Here is a 19,018-nt window from a genome sequence, read left to right on the forward strand (position 1 = left end):
TTCATTGGCTGTCTTTGACTTTTGTTTTCATCCGTTGATCCAAATCCCAAGGTTAATAATTATCCACTTAGTCAGAAGTGAGTCAAGTAACTAGTGCTGCCAACTCACTAGGCTTAAACAAGGTGTTGGATTCCCTGGAGAGTCTGGACAAAAAGACAACTCCTTCATAGAAGTTCAGTAAAGTATGAGTTATTCTTGGGATAGGAAAATGCTGAACTTAATTATTTCAATGTCCCATTAAAATAAGATCCCATGCATCTGATTTATGTTTCCAAACAAGCATTTCTACACTTTAGTTTATGAGAAAACAGGGTTACTTCTGCCCTGAAGGCATTTCCCATAAAAGTTTATGCCGGAAAATATAAAACAGAACAAAAGTTCAGGTCTATCACCTAAAGGCCCACATCGGACACTTAGTAACAATCCGATCAGAATTTTTCCGATGACAATATAAGGAACCCAAATTCGGGCCCATGATAATTGGAGACAACAGGGGCTTTGATACCATGTTAAACAGTGACAAGCGTGGCCCGTGGCCCACTATTGTACCGATACTGTCTCAACTTAACCACCCATTAGGTGTTAGATTTTAATCACAAAAGGCCTTGGTACAATTGGGTGAGATCCATCCACTTATAAGTTATATTTTATTTGTCACTTTTCCAATGTGGGATCTTTCCTCTCCAACATGACATTCATAATTTTGATGCAGTACTATACGGCAATCACTGAATGATTAACAAATATCCAGCAGACCAAGAGCTGAGGAATGACATTCATAATTCAGATGCATTACTCTGGTAATCACTAAAGGATATATACGTATCCAGCAAATCAAGCAGCAGAGATACATCAAAAGGTCAATTGAATCTGACTTGCTTGATACCAGCAGCAACAACACCGGCAGAAGTTTGCATGTGGCATTGTCCCATGAGCTATTCTAGTGTGGCTGTACAAACTGTTAATAGGAATATAAATAAGTTTAAAACAAGGGTTATTATCACAAATGGTACCTGAACTTTTCCTCTATTTTATCGATGGTACCTGAACTTCAATTTTGATCACAACCAGTACCTGAACTTTTCGATTTTATTTTAAATGGTACCTAAGGCCACATTTGGTTACTATTCCGGCTAAAAAACCCAAATCTAAAAAAATAAAAAATAAAAAAACAAGTTCAAGTCATCACTATATATGATCACAACCCTTGAAATCATCAAAAATCATCACTTTGATCGCCTCCCATGCCGTTTTTAGTCAGAATAGTGACCGGAGGTGGCTCTAGGTACCATTTAAAATGAAATTGAAAAGTTCGGGTACTGGTTGTGATCAAAATTGAAGTTCAGGTACCATCAATAAAATTGAGGTGTAGTTCAGGTACCATTTGTGATAATAACCCTTAAAACAATGTTTCTATAGATTGAGCATCAAGATCACAGTGAGCAAAAAATGAAAGCAGACATATACAAGATAGAATCTGAAACGAGTTAGGATTCGGATCGGGTCGATAACCCTGTTTAAGTTTCATATACAAGTAAATTTAATAATGGAGTAAATTCGAATGAAAATGATGTTAATCAAATAAACGGTTCCAATTATTTAAAGTACTTGATAATGAAAATTAGAGAATTTGCAAATTTCAAATTTGAGGAAACTTCTCTCTTCAAATGTGTGTATGTATGCATGTTTATACAAACTTCTAAGCGTTGGTTTTATAAAATTCACAACTTACAAAATAATGGATAGGTTATAAAATATTACATCGAGAAATGTGTCCACATGGTACATTGAAATTTTCGAGAAGTTCTGTAATTGTAATGAACTAATCAATAAGTTACAATACTGTTGGAACATTTTCTGAACAACCACGACAAATATTTTGATTTGGTAAAGCATTTGTGTTCACAGTAGTATTCTAGGCGTGATTTCAATGGGCAGTCCTTGAGTAGGTACAGGCATTAGATCCCTACTGAAGTGATTGTCTGCACATAGCTTCCAGGTGAATTGAGTTACCATATGGTGTATTGCAATTAGGGTTTCGATCCTGGCAAACTCATATCCTGGACATATTCGAGGTCCCCCTCCAAATGGTACAAAGCAGTAGGGTGGAACAATTGCTTGCTTGTCGAACCTACTTGGATCAAACTTCGATGGCTCTGGGAATATGTTATCATCCATGTGGGTCATAGGAGCAGCCCAGAATATCTACCATTGGAAGTTATGACTTGATCAATTCTCTATTTTACGATAAAATATCAAAATGTTTTGCTGATCTTTTATGTACTTGAACTGTGCTCTTGTCCAAAACTATGTTGTTTTAGGACTTCATCTGATTATGTAACCAAAAGACAACATTGCTATGAGCAAAAGCACTATATCCATATATAGGATTTGTTTGGAGGAGAACAACAATGGAAAATAATGACAATGCAATATTATGCTTTGTGCAAATTTGAACTTACCTGCCACCCTTTAGGAATGAGGAATCCACCGAACTCAAAATCTTTGGTAGCATTCCTGAAGCCACCAAAGACAGGAGGAGTCATCCTTAGAGTTTCCTGTGCTACTCTCCATGTGTATTTCATTTTGGCAAGGTCTTCCCATGTCAGAAACTCTCCTGCCGATTTGCTTCTAGCTATTTCTTCCTGCTCTGTAAACCAAAAGTCAACAGGCATCAATGGTCGAATAAATCCTTTTTAGGCAAGAAATGTGAACAAACCATTTACTTGTTTAGGCGTACCTTGAAGAAGGGCAGCATACACAGCTGGTTCATTAGCTAGAAGCCGCAAAAGGAACGTAATCAAAACAGATGAAGTGTCATGTCCTGCAACCAGGACTACCATGACATTGTGCACCATCTCCAATTCTGTTAATTCTTCTCTACCTTCATCATTTCGGATGCTAAGGAAGCAAGTGATAAGGTCTTGTTGTGGAGAAGCCCTTTTTTCCTCAAGCTGTACCCTCTTTTCGCGTATAAGATCTTTGAGCATGGTTTGAACCCTCTTGCTTGCCTTGAGGCTGCTGTTGTAACGCGTGAAGGGCAAGTTGATCGGCAGTGACCACATTCCTTGCATCATTTTTTGGAAACACTCCAGGAGTTCATCTCTGCGAGTTCCTCGTTCAAGCCCAAAAAGAAGAGAGCATATTATGTTAAATGTGAGGTTCTTCATCCGGGGCAAGACCTGTCAACAATAGAAAAATGCTGTTAATTGACATTGATTTCTTTTGTTTTCTTCAGTTCTGCTCATGTTTTGAGATCACTGGAGAAAAAAGAAGTTGGAGAATTTGGGGCTTTTTGCTGCTGGCTGATTAATTTTCCACACATTCTATTATTTCTAGTGCTGCCACAATCTACATAATATGGCTAGTGTAGAGTGGTAAGGAAGTAACTTACTGTAACTTGTTGTTTGCCATGCCAATGCATCTCAAGGTGCTTCTTGATTTCTTCATCCATTTTCGCCACATATTGCTTCAGTGACTCGGGCTTCATGAATAGCATAAGTGCACTTCTGACACGTTTGTGATCCTCAGCACTTAACTCGGATATACTCCGTTCCCCCAAAATCCTACGAATAGACTCGGTTTGTTGGGCTGAAATGGTGCTCCCATCACTGGTGAATATAAACTTATTTGCAGCTTGTCCATGGATGAAGACTGTTGGCTTGCCAAAGAGACTTAGCTTTGAAACTGGACCATACTTTCTGATCCTTTGTTCAAGCCAATCCTCTGCAGTGTTGGCACGCATTGCTCGGAGAAAATCAAGGCTCTGGCCTATTAGGGGCAGTCCTAATGAGCCTGGAGGAAGCCTTTCTAATGATTTTTTTCTGCTCTTTAGGAGAAGGTATATGGGAATGAGGAAGAGGAAAATTGTGAAAAGAGTAGTCATCATGGCTTTGTGAGGCTTTGTTTGAGAGAGAGAGAGTTTGCAAACCTTTGTAGATTGAAAGGAGTGACAGTTGAGTATAAATGGGAGTCTGGGAAAGAAAGGCTCAAGGGCAACATGACCAACTCCCAATTGCCAAGTGCCAATCATATACCTCAGATACATATTTCACCGAAATGAAGACCAACTTCGTACATATATTTCACCAAATGAAAACAAACCTCTTACATATATTAAATTGAGATACTACAAAAATCTACAATCATTAAGGCATCTACAACAAATATATACCCCCACCCCCAAAAAAAAAAAAATTAAATAAATAAAAAGACTTCAACAGCTTACATGGCGACGAAAGTCCCTGTTCCCTGGTGACAAAAAAAGACAAATAAATAAATAGTACAATTATTGTCATAAAATTATAATAAAGGACAATATCTTATAAAAAATTACAATTTAGTGCGGGAAAAATTCGGGAGAAGATTTTTCACTTACTTTTTCTTTATTGGAGTGAGAGTGAAACTTTCGTGGTCATTTTCCTCACGCTAGCTCGTCCTCTGAATTCGGATCGGTGCAAGCAAGTCAATTCAAAAGAAGAAGGGGGAGTACTTGCACAAGATACTCTGATGCCTAAGTCAATAATAATTTGAGTAGTATAATGTGTAGATGGGATGTGTTGCATACCATAAAACTTCACTTTACCAAGTATTTATAGGCGAGCTCGAGTGAATATCTAGACTAGTGCACATAATGGCGTGCTTGGTCTGGAAGTCATGCGTTAATAGATTCGTGACACCACTCTCAAGACAACGTGGGAAAGTGCTTTCGACCACTTGCTACAGATTCGGATGAGTTGACTAACTATGTTGACTGATTTCATCTTATCATGATTCACTTCGAGAAGATTCTTCCTCATAGAGGGTGCTCTGGCCATGGCAAAGGCTAGTCTGAATCTTTCATAAACAAGATTTTGACCTGCTTTGGCATTACTAATTCAGATGGAATAGTCTTCACATGAGTCTATACTGATTTATCTCATCTCCGTAAGGAACAACTTGCGCTTGAGTGTCTACAAATTGTATTGCAATGCCAATGACTTGGAATATGCAAATTTTTTTAGCTATATATTTGGTTGGTTAAGCGAAAAAAAAAAAAATCTTCCTCATAGAGATTGCGCCTCGAAGGGACTTTGCCTCACTTGGATCTTTCCTTAAGGAAATTCCTCCTTACTCAGATCCTCCTCGAACGGTTTTGTCTTATTGATATCTTCCTCAATGAGATATCTTTTTCTTGACTAAATATCCTCTCCTCAACAAGATGTCCTCTCCTCTACGAGATATCTTCTTCTCAACAAAATATCCTTTCCTCTACAAGATATCTTCTTATTTTTATTCTCAAAATTTTTACCCTACAATGCTCCATTTTCCTTTCCGTACAAATTTTAAAGTGTGGTCCTTCACCAACGTTATTCGTGTTTAATTCCTCCAGCTGCTGTTTTAGATTTTATATATTGCTTGCCTTCGCATGATTCGCCTTTGCATGATTCTCATGATAAGATCTTTAACAACAATTACTTAAACACAATCCGTCTTGACATGATTCTCCTATGTGCCCCATTTTTCCTTTTCTGCATGAGGTGCAAGTATCAAAGGTAGAACCAATTTGCCTTGAACGTACACCACTGATTCTTGAGTGAATGTGACGGTTTTTGAATGAGACAAAGTCCTTGTGTGCCTGCGAGGACACATGTTTTATGCTTATGAGTCCACCAGTTTTATGTCCCCAAGAACACTTTTGTATTATACCGCCTCCGGAGAAAGTTTTTTTTTTTAAGAAAGGAGGAAGTTTTATTACTAGATACGAATAGAATCGTACATGAGGGCATCCGAGATGATCTCTGGAGCATTAACAAACCAATCAACATGGACATTGGTCTCATAACTAAAACTAGCGAGTCTATGTGCTACAATATTAGCTTGTCTAGGGACAAAACATAGCGTAAACTCCGTACTTGTAGCTAGTAGAGACTTGAGGTCTGTGATCAAGGCACTCAAAGGAGAGAGGTCCACAACTATTGAGCTTATAGCCTGCACTGCAAACAAACAGTCACTTTCCACAACAGCTCGTGTGATCTGCATAGCCTGTAGCAACTCCAATCCATTCTTCAAGGCAAGTAACTCGACGTGGAGCGGGAAGCTAACAAACTTCATTCTACTTGAGAAGCCAGCAATAAACTGACCATGAGAGTTTCTAATTACACCCCCCGTACCACCATACTGAACCGAAGGCAGGAAAGAACCATCCACATTCAATTTTACAAAACCATCATCTGGAGGACTCCACTGCTTTTTAGGTTTCAAACGGTCGTGTTGGGAAGTAATAGCAGACCAGTTAGCTTGCATATACTCCTCATGCCATGCCATAGCAGTGGCCACTAGATTGACACTAGTTCTATTATGCTCTCTCCATAATACGTCGTTCCTGTGCTTCCACATACTCCAGAGGAGGATCAAGAGTTGATCAAAAGATGTAGGTGCCAAAGAAGTTACCCGAGCTAGTAGCCAATCTTTCCAACATAGAATAGACGTAGGAATAGAGAACGGAGGAGCTCCAACAATCTCTCGCGCAAAGCTGCACTCACAAAATAGATGTTCTAAGGTTTCCACACCTCTAGAGCAAACCACACACTGCAGTGGACCAGAATATCCTTTGGAGGTTAAAGCAGCTCGAGTTGGGAGGAGATTGTGAACAGCTCTCCACCCAAAGATCGCCACTTTACTAGGGACTTTAGCCCTCCATAAGGCTTTCCAAATGGGACCATATGGGTCCCCAGTAGATGTAGAAGCATAGATATGGCCAATAGAGAAATCACAAGCAACCCTATAAGCGGACTTGACAGAGAAGTGCCCTCTTTTCTCAAGCTTCCACGACAGGCGATCATTACCAAATCGAGGACTCAATGGAATAGAAAGAACTTGGTTTGCCATATGAGGCTCAAAGCAAGCATGAACAGCTGCATGGTCCCAAGTCAAGGAATCACCATTAATCAAATAAGAAACTCTATCAAAAACACAGTCTCCCGGTCGAGATAAAGAATGATGAGAGACATTTGGGATCCACTCATCATCCCAAATGTGAACTAGCTGCCCATCACCAACCCTCCAGGACAACCCTGCTTATAAAACCGGTCGAGCCTCCATTAAACTCCTCCACGAATATGAAGGGCGCTCACCCAGATCTGCTGTGAGAAAGGATCCAAATGGATAATAAACTGCTTTAAACACTCTGGCCACAAGTGACTCAGGTTTAGAGAGCATCCTCCAACCCTGTTTCGAAAGCATGGCCAAGTTATGAGCATGTAGATGTTTGAATCCCATGGCTCCCTGAGTTTTAGGTAGGCACATTCGTTCCCATGATCTCCAATGTATTCTTTTTTTTCTCCTCTGTACTACCCCAAAAGAATTGGCAACACAGCTGTTGTAGCTCATCACACATAGACTTAGGCAGAGCATAACAGTTCATGACATAATTAGGTAAAGTTTGAGCAACTGCCTTAATCAACAATTCCTTACCGCCAGAACTCAGAATCTTGGATCGCCAACTAATGAGCTTCTTTGACAGTCTCTCTTTTAGATAGGCAAAGATACCTTTCTTGTTGTGCCCAACATGAATAGGCAAGCCAAGGTATAAACCATGTTCTTCAACACACTGCACCCCAAGAATAGCTGCAAGATTATTCCTGTTCTGCAAACTAACATTACCACTAAACACCACACTAGATTTCTGCAAATTAATATGTTGTCCAGAGGCTCGAGCATACACTGAGAGTATCTGTTTAAAAGCTTGACATTCCTGGACTGAGGCTTCCCCAAAGAGAAAGCTATCATCTGCAAAAAGTAGATGGTGAATGGTGGGAGCACTAGGGGCCATGGTTAAGCCTTTGATGGTTCCATTATGAAAAGAAGATGAAATCAAGGCTGAGAGTCCTTCTGCGCACAAAATAAACAAATATGGAGATAAGGGGTCTCCCTGTCGGATACCCCTGGTAGGTAATATAAAACCTGTGGGAGCACCATTTATCAAAATAGAGTAACTGACAGATTTCACAGTGGCTAAAACAATAGATACCCAGCTTCTACAAAAACCCAACCTGAGAAGGACAGCTTCAAGATACTGCCACTCTAAACGATCATACGCTTTTGAAATGTCCAGTTTTAGAGAGATAAAACCCTCAGCCTGCCTACGAAGCTTTTTCATAAAGTGAGCAATCTCCGTAGCAACCAAAGTATTATCCGAAATTAATCTACCTGGAACAAAAGCACTCTGCAACGGGGAAATAATGTGAGGCAGAATTGTCTTGAGTCTGTTGGCCAGGATCTTGGAAGCTATCTTGTACACCACGTTACATAACGCAATTGGTCTCAAATCAGAAGGAAGTTTCGGTTCCTTGATCTTCAGTATAAGAGTAAGATGTGTAAAGTTTGATTCCTAGGAGACATTACCCGTAGTCAACACTTCCCTAACTGCACAACAGATGTCATGTCCTACCACGTTCCAAAATTCCTAGAAGAAACATGGGGACATCCCGTCAGGACCTGGTGATTTTGAGGGATGCATTTGAAAAAATGCCTTCTTGATCTCATCATCAGAGTATGGGGCTAGAAGACCAAAGTTCATCTCTTCCGATACTTTAGGTTGCAAGCAATCCAACACAACGTTAAGTGCCCCCGGTTCCGAGGTATCTGCCGTAAATATAGATTCATAGTAGTGGAGCAATATCTCCGAGACCTCTCCTGATGTAGAAGTCCATTGCCCCGATGCATTAGTGAGACCCTTAATACAGTTTCTGCATCTACGATTCGAAGCCCGTCGATGAAAAAAAGCAGTATTACAGTCCCCTTCCTTTAACCATTGAATCCTGGAATGTTGTTTCCAATAAGTTTCATTAGCAGTAGATAATTCATTCAACCTGAATTGGAGAGCTTTTTGCTCGTCAAAATGACTCGACTCAAAATTCTTCCTCATCAAGTCATCTAACTTGCCTTGAATGAATCGCATCTCGGCCTGTCTCTGTTGATAGACTCCAGAATGCCATTTCAAGAATAGTTGTCCCGTGTGCTTGATCTTCCTGCCAACTTGTAGCATGGGATCACCAATGGTTGGGAGCATCCAACCCTGTTCAACAACATTAGTACAATCTGCATGAGCCAACAACATCTCCTCAAAACGAAAAGCCTTAGGGTTTCGGTTCGATGAGGCTGGTTTAGGATTCACCTCGATCAAGATAGGGCAATGATCAGATTGACTGAGAGGAAGGGTGATAACTCGGGAGAAAGGATAGAGGTCTCTCCATTGCACTGTTTGGCAGGCCCGATCAAGTCTCTCCTTAGTGAAACGATTAGACCACGTAAAACGCGATCCAACAAACCCCATATCGATCAAATCACTATCCACCAGTGCTTGTCTAAATCTGTGTATTTGTGCTACAGGCTGAGGAGGACCTCCTGACTTATCTGCATGACATAGTATCTCATTGAAATCGCCGACAACGAACCAATCCAGATGGGACTGAGAAGCTAACAACCAGAGGAGATTCCATGTGATGTCCCGATTCGCTGTAGTAGCCACTCCATAAATACCAGTGAATCGAAAGACTCCTATAGAACCTACAACACCAACCTTAGCATCAATATGGTTGGCTGAAGAAGTTCTGAAACTGACCGGGATCTCATAGCGCCAGAAGAGAGCCAAGCCACGACAATCATCCTCCTTAGGGGCACAAAAGAAACCATCAAAGCCTATCCGGCGTTGAACTGCCGTCAACAAATCCGGAGAAGCCAATGTTTCGGAGAGGAAGATAAGACTAGGGTTTTGTTGTCGAACAAGCATAAGATCGGGGAAGGTGAGTTCCAGCCGCCGGCCGATCTAGAGTATCGCTAGGGATGAGAGGGTTGCTCTCCTAGGGTCTAGGAAACTTCTATTCCAAATTGCAAAAGAATTCGCCTCCGGAGAGAGTATTGGTGAGGATAAGTTCTGTTTAATGTCACAAGGACACTAAACACCCTGTTTAATGTGGCAAGCACAGGTTCTGTTTAATGTTGTGAGTAATTAAGGTCTCGTGAACTGATTTTTAATGTCGCGAGAACTCAAATTACGTGTCGCGAGGACTTGTACGTTGCGAAGACTAACGGTTTAGTATTGCGAAGACTGTCGGTTAATTTTGCGAGAGATTACAATGGCTTTTGGGTTTATTGCTTTGTGTCTTAAACTATTAGACGACTCGTCGTATAGTACAACTCTATAACCAAATTCTTCTACCCACCCTGGTGGGTGGTCACCCTATGACGTGGCAAAAATTCATGCATGCTGAAGCGACTAACCAGTGTGAACCCTTAGATCAGCCATTAATCCGTTAGTTAAAAAAGACGGAGAACGTCAGTCTTGGAAACAGTGTTGGCCAGTAAAATTCCACAGGATGGGTAAATTAGAACTGCGGTTGATCTTCAATGTCGACGACGGGAAATCCATACAAGAGGGCTGATTGACATTGGATTGGATCTTGAGCGAGGTTTGGCGGCTCAATGTTGATATCCAGTTCTCTCAGGCCGGACGGCGCAGTCGATGGAAGGGGGTCGTTGCCTGGGTGGGTTGAGGACGGCGGGACAAGTTCTGGCGAGTTGAATGCAATACCAGCCTTGTAGCCTCGTGCAATCTACAAGATTCACCTTTAAAGTTCTCAATCTGTAAGTGTTTGTATGGTATGACTTTGGATAGATTGAATACAGAGACAAAGGCAACAATCGCCTTTCAGATGCTTTTGTTGTCAAATCAAGTTCTACAATTTCAACTTCTTTGGAATCCTCTGGGTTTTTCGATTCAAAATCAGTCACTTCAGGTTCAAAGTACATCAAGATTGATGAACAAATGCCATCCTTTGCGATATCTACAACACTTTTGGGTTCAGTAAGAGGCCAATTCCTATATTCCCATGTTGACCAATTGCAATTGTACAATCTATGGTGGAACAAAGGTGAAATTGGAAGCTGATAGAGGCTATGAAGGAACAAAGACAGAGGTCCTGCAGTCCTATTTTTCATCTTCATTTCTCCGCCATTGCTCGTTGAAGTTTCTGAAGCCAATCAAGACTGTGATCCTCTTCTAGAAGTTGATGGTGAAGCTAGATCGTGCTTGATTTAGAATATGTGGGTTTATGAATTAAATGGTGGATCAAATTTTGTGAGTGAATAGATGGATTTCTTATGGTAGTTGGAAGAATGTTGAAGAAGGGATTAAAGACTCTGAAATCGCATGATCTGGAGCCTAACAGATCCTAACAGCGCGTGTATTGCACAAACCGTTAAAGTTCTCAGGTGAGCACCCACCTAGGTGGTTGGAAGAAGCTCCGTTGTTTGAATACATAGAAAACAGAGGAGGAGCCTGTACAATGTTGGTTCGGTTCGTGACTCCGATCCACTCACAGACCCGAAACAATCGTTTCTGCCCACTTCTCCATAAACCCTACTTTCTTCCCCAAACCCCAAAAATGGTGACTCCTACTCAGGCCATTTCCAAGAGACCCATTTGCCCTTCCTGCTCCAAACCCGTCCGGCTCTGCCTCTGCAATCGGATCCACAACCCGGGGCTCCACAACTCTGTAAGTGTGACCATTCTTCAGCACAGCTTTGAGAAGAACCACCCACTTAATTCAGCTAGGATTGCCAGATTAGGGCTTAAGAATCTGAAAGTGGTTACTGTTTTTGATGTACATTTTGATGCCCGGTTCGTTATCCGGTTGCTTGACCCGGATTCGGACCGGAATGGTTCAAAGGGTGCATCTTTTGATGGAGCTGTGGAAACTGGAGAGACCCAGAAGGTGGATTCTGGGTTTTGTGAGTCGGAAATTGGGGGTTTTGAAAATTCATCAAAACAGAGAAGGTGTAGTAGTGTGGTTGATTGTAATGAGCAATGTAGTTTTGGGAATGATGTAGGTGATATAAGTAGTGCTCAAAATCAATTAGGAGGTGTGGATTCTGCAGAAAGTTGTAGTGTACCGACCGGTGATGCATTACTTGTAGAGCAAGAACATGAATTCACTAGTGAAGGTGTGTTTGCTTTGGAGGCTTGTCATAAGCATTTGGATGGACAATCCAATGTGGATGAGGCTTCAACTGCTGTGACATTGGATTCACTATCCGATGAACACAAGTTTTCTGGTACAGATTTTGATTTGGTTGAAGGTGTTGAAGTTAGTAATGCTGGACCTGTTATAACGGCTACAATTGGCAAGAATGGTGTCATTAGCTCACTTACTCATACTTGGATGCCACAAACCCATCACAAGAATTCACAATTTGATACGATCTCAGACATTACAGAAGCGCGTGAGGCTCTGGCAAAGGGATTCATTGTACAAAAGTTGCAAAAGCAGCCACCCAAAGGAGATGTAGAGTTAGATGAAGCTGTAGAGTTTGAAGTAGAAGTTCCTCCGGGGTCTGTTCTCTTGTTTCCATCCAAAGAAGCAGTTAGTGCTAGTGACCTTGAAGCCATGGATATCAAGGTCAAGAATTTGATTGTCTTGGATGGAACATGGTCAAAGGCAAAGAGAATGTATGTGGAAAACCCCTGGTTGAAGCTATTGCCACACTTGAGGTTGGATATGGACAAGCTGAGCTTGTACAATGAAGTGAGAGTCCAGCCCAAGCCGGGGTTTCTGTCCACCATTGAGAGCATTGTGTATGCACTAAAGGCGGTAGGGGACAGTCCGGAAGGGCTGGACAATCTCTTGGATGTTTTCGAGTCCATGGTTGGAGACCAGAGACGATGTAAAGAAGAGAGATTGAGCAATGTATCGCAGCCCGGCTAAGTCTTCTACTCAATTTCACTTTTGGCACAATTGTCATCTCAATCCCATTGTAGAAGCTGGGTCTGTGTTTCTACAGAAACTGTTTGTGCAAGCCATTATCAATGAATACAACCATCACATTTTCACATTGTTTTGATGAATTGATCAAAACTGAAGACACTAAACCAAAACCTCTGTAGTGTTCAGAATGTGGCTCTGGCGCCAATTACGATTTTACCCCTCCTCCAGTTCATCTCAGCTTTCACTTTCAAAATCCAAGTCCATATGTTAAGCAAACCAAACCAAACCAAACTAAACACTCTGTTCCAAATGCTCAAGCTTCTCTCTTCACCTCATAAAACCCAAACCCTAAACCCTAACAAACCATTCCTCTTCCTCTCTCGCCTCCTCAGCCAATCTCTCTCTAGCAATCCCTACGATTACGACCCTCCGTTTTCTCCAGCTTCCAAACCCCAAAACCCCAAAAACAAAAAGACCCAGAATGCTGACCCGAACAAAGACCCGACCACCCAGCCTCTCAAATCGGACCTTCCCTTCGACTTCAGCTACTCCTACTCGGAGACCCCGTCGGCCGAACCCATTTCTTTCCGGGAGTCCCCAAAGTTCTCTCCTTTCGGGCCGGGACGGCTTGATAGGAAATGGACCGGGACGGTCGCCCCGGCCCAACAGGAAGTGGACTTGAACCGGCTGGCCCAGGAGAGAAAACGGGTTCTCGGAGACCCGCTTTCGGAGGAGGAAGTGGCCGAGCTGGTGGAACGGTATCGGCATAGTGATTGCTCTCGCCAAATCAATTTGGGTAATGCTTAAAAATCCGTTCTTTATCTTTCTGAGATTGACCCTGTGTTGCATTGTGTTATTTGGGTTTGTTTATGTTGGCATTTTAAGCTAGAGATAAGTGTAATGCCTAAAGACCCTTTCTTTTAAGTCTTGATTCTGAGATTAATCATGTATTGCATTTTCGACAATTTATGGATACTTTTGTATTAGCTTGGTTTTGAATTCATTGAGTGAGAAGGGACTAAATAGTTTGATTTTGTACTAGGAAAGGGAGGAGTTACTCATAACATGTTAGATGACATCCACAACCATTGGAAGCGGGCTGAAGCTGTGAGGATCAAGTGTTTGGGGGTGCCAACTCTTGATATGGACAATGTTTGCTTCCACCTTGAGGTTTCGAACTTAACTCTGGCGTAGTGTATCTTGAATGAGTTTTGAGTTTTGTTGGTTAGAGATTATTGGGTGATGGAGTAGTAGTGTCTATGCAGGACAAGTCTGGAGGGGCAATTATCTACCGGCATATTAATGTCCTTATTTTATACCGTGGTCGAAATTATGATCCGAAAAATCAGCCAGTAATACCTGTAATGCTCTGGAAGCCCTATCCTCCGATTTATCCAAAGCTTGTGAAGAATGTTGCTGATGGCTTGACATTTGAAGAGACGAAGGAATTACGAAACAGAGGACTAAATTCTCTCCCTCTCATGAAACTTAGTAAGTGTTTTATCTGAGAGAGAAAGAATCTTTGGTAGTGAATTTGAATTTTAGAAGTTTCAGACCGTGTACTGCTTTCTTTTTTGTTTTTGCAGAAGATATGTCAACTATTTATGGTTCTTTTCTGTGAATCCTCATTTCTATTCATCTTAATTTCTGCAGCTAGAAATGGTGTGTATGTGAATGTTGTGGACAGAGTAAAGGAGGCCTTCAAGACTGAAGAGGTAGTGAGACTAGACTGCACCCATGTTGGTACCAGTGATTGCAAAAGAATAGGTGCAAAATTGAGGGTATGGCTTGTAATTGAAATTTACTTCGAATTTTCTTTTTGGGGTTCTACTCCATTTTTATGTTTTCTGATCTTTGTGTATTCCATGTACTCAGGACCTTGCACCTTGCATCCCCCTTTTGTTCAAAGATGAGCAGATTATACTGTGGAGGGGGAAACAAGATCAAGAACAAGACTCCCAAGTGCGTTGATAGATCATAGAAATGGAAAGTCCGCGTATGCTTAAGGTGGTCGAGTTGGTACTCAATTTTAAGAAAATCTCCTCTGCGAATGCAAGTCCTGTAGTTTTCTTGTGTCAAAATACTATATTTGGCAGATTGCATGGGATGTACATTTGTTCCCTATACTTGAACCTAAAATTTGTGGCCAAGTAGCGAAGGAAAAAAAGTACCATTCATGTACAGCGTCACCCGTAACAGAATTTCAGTACCCAAGAGCACTATAGAACTTTCAGTTTATCTCCTTCAATTTAAGAGGGGAGCGACTCATGAGCACACATAGCTCCAACCAGTGAAGCTGTGAAAGTTAGCTTCCCAAAAAATAAAATAAAAAGTATTCCAAATTAAAATACCAAGGGCAACCTAATTTTTTTGAGATGGCAATCAATCCAATTACTAATTGACATATACACGAGGAACTGGAATCTTATGAAACAAGCCATAGCAATAGCCAATAGCTACCACGATGATAAAAGAATATTAATATTCGTGCATATATATTTATATTTAACATATAAAGGCGGAATATTAGTATATGTATGTTCCAGAGATAAAGTTCAAAAATATGAAGAAATGCTTGCACATCCAAATTGCTAAAAACACAGCTGTTCCTCACACCAACTAGTTGACAGAGATCATATAGCAGATCAGCGCGTTCTACTATCTCAAGCTGCTAGGAATGATTCGATTAAGATATCATGGTGTTGACCAAGAAGTTCCCCTTCATGTGAGTCAGGTGAAGCTAGGCAACAGATGTACTATGGTGACATGAGTATCTTCCTCAGCTCATGTGTCTTTTCAGCAACACATCCTGAACTGACCAAGGAGGTCATCCATACCTGATCAGACCTTACAGGCTCATCATCATCATTCCTATGCCAGGTCCAAAAGGCATGGGTTGAATTGACTATCTCTAGCTCACCGTGACCAAAACTTGCTTCCCGGAAAACTGACCACTCAGGTGATGGGTGCTCATACCTGTGAATTCATGAGAAGTAATTATAAATGGTCAAGAAATAAAACAGCCTTGCACAAGTTTTTAGCTGAGATACTGTAATTATTGAAAAAAATAAAATAAAAGGCTAATGGAAACCCTCATTTTAAATGAAGAGCGGAAGTATTCCAAGTTCTTACAACAGTTACAAGCACCCACCCCATTTGAATGGAATCCATATAGTGTCAAGCAACCAAAATTATTATACCCTTGTAAAATTCATGCAGTTACTATTCAATGCAGATGGTACTTCTTGCAGATAGAAAAATAATCACCACGATAAGGACAATTAAAAACCAGATGTCTATAACTCTCACAATCAAATCGATTCTTACTAAACGTTTTATCATCCCACATTGAAAATTGGATAACCTTTTGAGCACAGTGATACCTTTGAGCTAAGCCTTCTCTATTTCCTCCATCACCAATGGTAATGTGGACTGCACCGCATGTATTTGATTTTCCACTGTTAACACGGTTCTGTCAAAGAAACCATTATGGATTAAAAACTGACTTCCATGAATTTATAGTTTAGAGATTTGAGCATAGCTATACCGAGCGTTCATAAGCATGAACATGACCAGCAAACACTATATCAACACTAGCAGCATAAAGCAATGGCTCCATTGCTGCCATCATGCTGTCCCCTTCACCTTGATGAGCCTTGTTACTATTATACCAGGGAACATGAAATACCACAAGCAACCAAGGTGTCTTTTGTCGGTCTACCTTTGACAGATCAGCCTGCAGTTTAAGAAGAATGACAAAAATTTCTGTTATGTGTACCTAAACAACCCCTTGATTGATACGAAAGGATTGATGTCAAGAGAGGTAAATGAAGAAGAAAATAACTCAAAGATGCGTGAGCAAAAAATGAAAAGAAAACAGCATAGATAGATCGTAACATTAAGGAATGCCCTTCAGATATTACTGTTGAAGCTCATTCCTCACTGTTATATTCAAATATGCACTCTCATTTCTCAAGGCTTGCTCTCTGATTAACATTGAGAACTTCTTACTTATAACCAAGGAAATAAGGTTGAAGCTGCTGTGCTAAAGGGCTACACTTGGACCAACTCCCAAAATGGAATACTGGTCATATATTTCCTTGTTTATATGTGTTTGATTATTTCTGCAGTTCAGGCTGCAAAGCATTTCACTACCTTAATCCTTATCTTTATTGGAATGAGTTTAATTGCTTTAGTATATGTGGATACATACTACCAAGTCTAGAACTTCTTTGAGTTTTCAGAAAGGTAAGATCAACATAGGTTATATGTGAAAGGGTACACCATATGCACGTGTTATCCAGCACAATCAACAGATCTAGGCAATGGTACTACACTCCAAAAGCAGAGCAGGGCGATCAGGATTTATATGAGTATGTGGCATAACCTAAACATCTATAATATAGAAGATATCATTGATGAATGCTAAGCAAGAATATGAATCGAACTTTTTTATTAATGTCTATAAATTAATGTAGCAGATAAATAGGATTCCTTCTGACAAGAAAGAAGAAGCAACTAACCTTCAACCACTTGTATTGATCTGAATGTTCATCATAATCAGTATACGAGCCAAGCATGATAATATGAGCACCTGCAACTTCAAAGGAGTAATAAAGATTCGAGCTCGATCCACTCTCTTTATACGGCATTTTCCACCTAGAATTATAGGATTCAAACCCATCCTTCAAGAATGGTATGCTCTCCTTCTCATGGTTTCCCTGGGTTACCATCCATGGCCTTGCACTTGCGAGTGGCTGAACCAGCTCACCAAAGGTATCCCACCGAGGCTGCAAATAATCAGCATATGAAAGGTCTCCAGGAAGGAGATGCACATCATACTTGCAGCGCTCGATGTGTTCTAGGGTTGACTTTGTCCATCCAGTTTGACCAAGATCTCCTGCCACAGAAAAAGTAATTGGAAACTGAGCTGCAGGGGTCTTGAGCTGAAACTCAGGACCTTGTCCTCCACATTTGTAGAAGTAAACTGTATCATGTTCAAGAGGACCAATGACAGTGTGGTGTATCAGTCCAGACTTATAGATCATATAACTATACGAAGTGCTTTCTCCTTGAGCTACGGAGCTGTATTTCCCCGATGATGTTCCATATTCAACAATCGAAGGAGCAGATCTATCACCAGTGACCCACGTCACTCGCATGTGCTTGTCTCCTGCCAAAGAGATGTGCACCTGCAATAGGCATTTGTGCAGTAATGTATTATACCAAATGAAAAACTGGACAATAGAAGGAAGCAAGAAAAAGAACTATCAAGCCAAAGAATAAGTGCCTAAACATTTACTTGCTCCATGTGAAAATCGAAACAGATTATTAAGTCATTACCAAAAAAAATAACTGCATTGACATAAGAAAATGACATCATTCACAAGGCATTCATAACATCCAGAAAGTCCAAATTTTAATCAAATTAATATCCAGGAATCGCCACGCCCATTACAACTTCCAATGAAAGATGATTTGTTGAAATTCAAATTGTAGAAACTACTTTTGTGCACAAATTAGCTTCAAATACACGCATGTTCTTCAGTTTAACACGCAAAGAACCTATCCATTCCATGACTGAAAACACAATTTAAGATTGTTATGCCTACAGTAGCACAAAATTCAACAGTAGCACAAAGGAAAACTAGCATTACACTGAGAAAACCAACATAAAGCCTTCATCCCCATTGCCAAAACTTTCCTCCCAATTATTAACCGTACACCAATACAGAATCCACCACAGCGATACACAAATAATAGATTGAATAACAACAGATATTAGGAACCCCCTTTTTTTAATTTCCTGGAATTTAACTTGCTCATATAAAAATCCAGTTGCTCAATATTCTAAACCAAACATCAAGACCACCAAAGATAGGACACAAAGGAAGCTCCTTTATGGCAAAATCAGCATAACCCAACTATAAAACAGAGCAAAATTTTTGTGGGTTCACAAGAAATGAAGTTAAAAACCTTATTGTATATTTGTTTCCCCAGAAAATGAAATACCCAGAAAGTGAAAAGAAGCAGAACAATGAAACAGTGAAAGGTAAACTCACCTGTTGAGATTGGGAAGAGGGTTTTGCGTCCCATGGCACTTGGAGGTCTTTGCGAGGCTGAGGCCGGACATACTCGCCTGCGATAACTGTGAAGCCCACCGTGACTAACAACAAAAAGAGCTTCGATTCCATTGTTTCTTTCCCAGCTAAATCATTTATGAGAGAGAGAGAGAGAGAGAGAGAGAGAGTACCTGAACCTCTGCTTTCTTA

The 19,018-nt window shown here is 40.7% G+C and overlaps 4 protein-coding genes across 4 annotated transcripts; 2 read left to right on the plus strand and 2 right to left on the minus strand.

Annotated features, from left to right (window-relative positions):
* Positions 1-1,712: 1,712 nt before the first annotated feature.
* On the minus strand, positions 1,713-3,994 carry LOC112167594 (cytochrome P450 716B1). Its single transcript, XM_024304633.2, has 4 exons — positions 3,395-3,994; positions 2,741-3,182; positions 2,463-2,650; positions 1,713-2,205 (listed from the first exon to the last, which is right to left on the minus strand). The coding sequence occupies exons 1-4, from the start codon at positions 3,887-3,889 to the stop codon at positions 1,903-1,905; spliced, it is 1,428 nt and encodes a 475-aa protein (XP_024160401.1). The 5' UTR covers positions 3,890-3,994; the 3' UTR covers positions 1,713-1,902.
* A 6,355-nt stretch (positions 3,995-10,349) lies between these two features.
* Positions 10,350-12,784, plus strand: LOC112167760. The gene has a single exon (XM_024304831.2). It carries the CDS (start codon positions 11,328-11,330, stop codon positions 12,744-12,746), a length of 1,419 nt encoding a protein of 472 aa, XP_024160599.1. The 5' UTR covers positions 10,350-11,327; the 3' UTR covers positions 12,747-12,784.
* A 39-nt stretch (positions 12,785-12,823) lies between these two features.
* LOC112167762 (CRS2-associated factor 2, mitochondrial) lies at positions 12,824-15,030 on the plus strand. The gene is made up of 5 exons (XM_024304833.2): positions 12,824-13,542; positions 13,789-13,916; positions 14,012-14,237; positions 14,400-14,527; positions 14,622-15,030. The coding sequence occupies exons 1-5, from the start codon at positions 13,011-13,013 to the stop codon at positions 14,715-14,717; spliced, it is 1,110 nt and encodes a 369-aa protein (XP_024160601.1). The 5' UTR covers positions 12,824-13,010; the 3' UTR covers positions 14,718-15,030.
* A 141-nt stretch (positions 15,031-15,171) lies between these two features.
* Positions 15,172-18,996, minus strand: LOC112167761 (purple acid phosphatase 18). Its single transcript, XM_024304832.2, has 5 exons — positions 18,809-18,996; positions 17,270-17,938; positions 16,294-16,482; positions 16,130-16,218; positions 15,172-15,722 (listed from the first exon to the last, which is right to left on the minus strand). The coding sequence occupies exons 1-5, from the start codon at positions 18,938-18,940 to the stop codon at positions 15,503-15,505; spliced, it is 1,299 nt and encodes a 432-aa protein (XP_024160600.1). The 5' UTR covers positions 18,941-18,996; the 3' UTR covers positions 15,172-15,502.
* Between the last annotated feature and the right edge of the window lie 22 nt (positions 18,997-19,018).

This window comes from Rosa chinensis, chromosome 5, assembly GCF_002994745.2.
Source record: "Rosa chinensis cultivar Old Blush chromosome 5, RchiOBHm-V2, whole genome shotgun sequence".
Classification (NCBI taxonomy): Eukaryota; Viridiplantae; Streptophyta; class Magnoliopsida; order Rosales; family Rosaceae; genus Rosa; species Rosa chinensis.

Excerpts from the sequence above, each read along its gene's own strand:
- LOC112167762 (XM_024304833.2), top strand. The coding sequence starts at position 13,011 with ATGTTAAGCAAACCAAACCAAACCAAACTAAACACTCTGTTCCAAATG. Across the intron at positions 13,543-13,788 it reads CTCTCGCCAAATCAATTTGG|GAAAGGGAGGAGTTACTCAT; the intron begins GTAATGCTTAAA and ends ATTTTGTACTAG. Across the intron at positions 14,238-14,399 it reads TCTCCCTCTCATGAAACTTA|CTAGAAATGGTGTGTATGTG; the intron begins GTAAGTGTTTTA and ends TAATTTCTGCAG.
- LOC112167761 (XM_024304832.2), bottom strand. The coding sequence starts at position 18,940 with ATGGAATCGAAGCTCTTTTTGTTGTTAGTCACGGTGGGCTTCACAGTT. Across the intron at positions 17,939-18,808 it reads CCTCTTCCCAATCTCAACAG|GTGCACATCTCTTTGGCAGG; the intron begins GTGAGTTTACCT and ends TGCCTATTGCAG. Across the intron at positions 15,723-16,129 it reads AGAGAAGGCTTAGCTCAAAG|GTATGAGCACCCATCACCTG; the intron begins GTATCACTGTGC and ends ATGAATTCACAG.
- LOC112167594 (XM_024304633.2), bottom strand. The coding sequence starts at position 3,889 with ATGATGACTACTCTTTTCACAATTTTCCTCTTCCTCATTCCCATATAC. Across the intron at positions 3,183-3,394 it reads ATGGCAAACAACAAGTTACA|GTCTTGCCCCGGATGAAGAA; the intron begins GTAAGTTACTTC and ends TATTGTTGACAG. Across the intron at positions 2,651-2,740 it reads GTATGCTGCCCTTCTTCAAG|AGCAGGAAGAAATAGCTAGA; the intron begins GTACGCCTAAAC and ends TTTGGTTTACAG.
- LOC112167760 (XM_024304831.2), top strand. The coding sequence starts at position 11,328 with ATGTTGGTTCGGTTCGTGACTCCGATCCACTCACAGACCCGAAACAAT.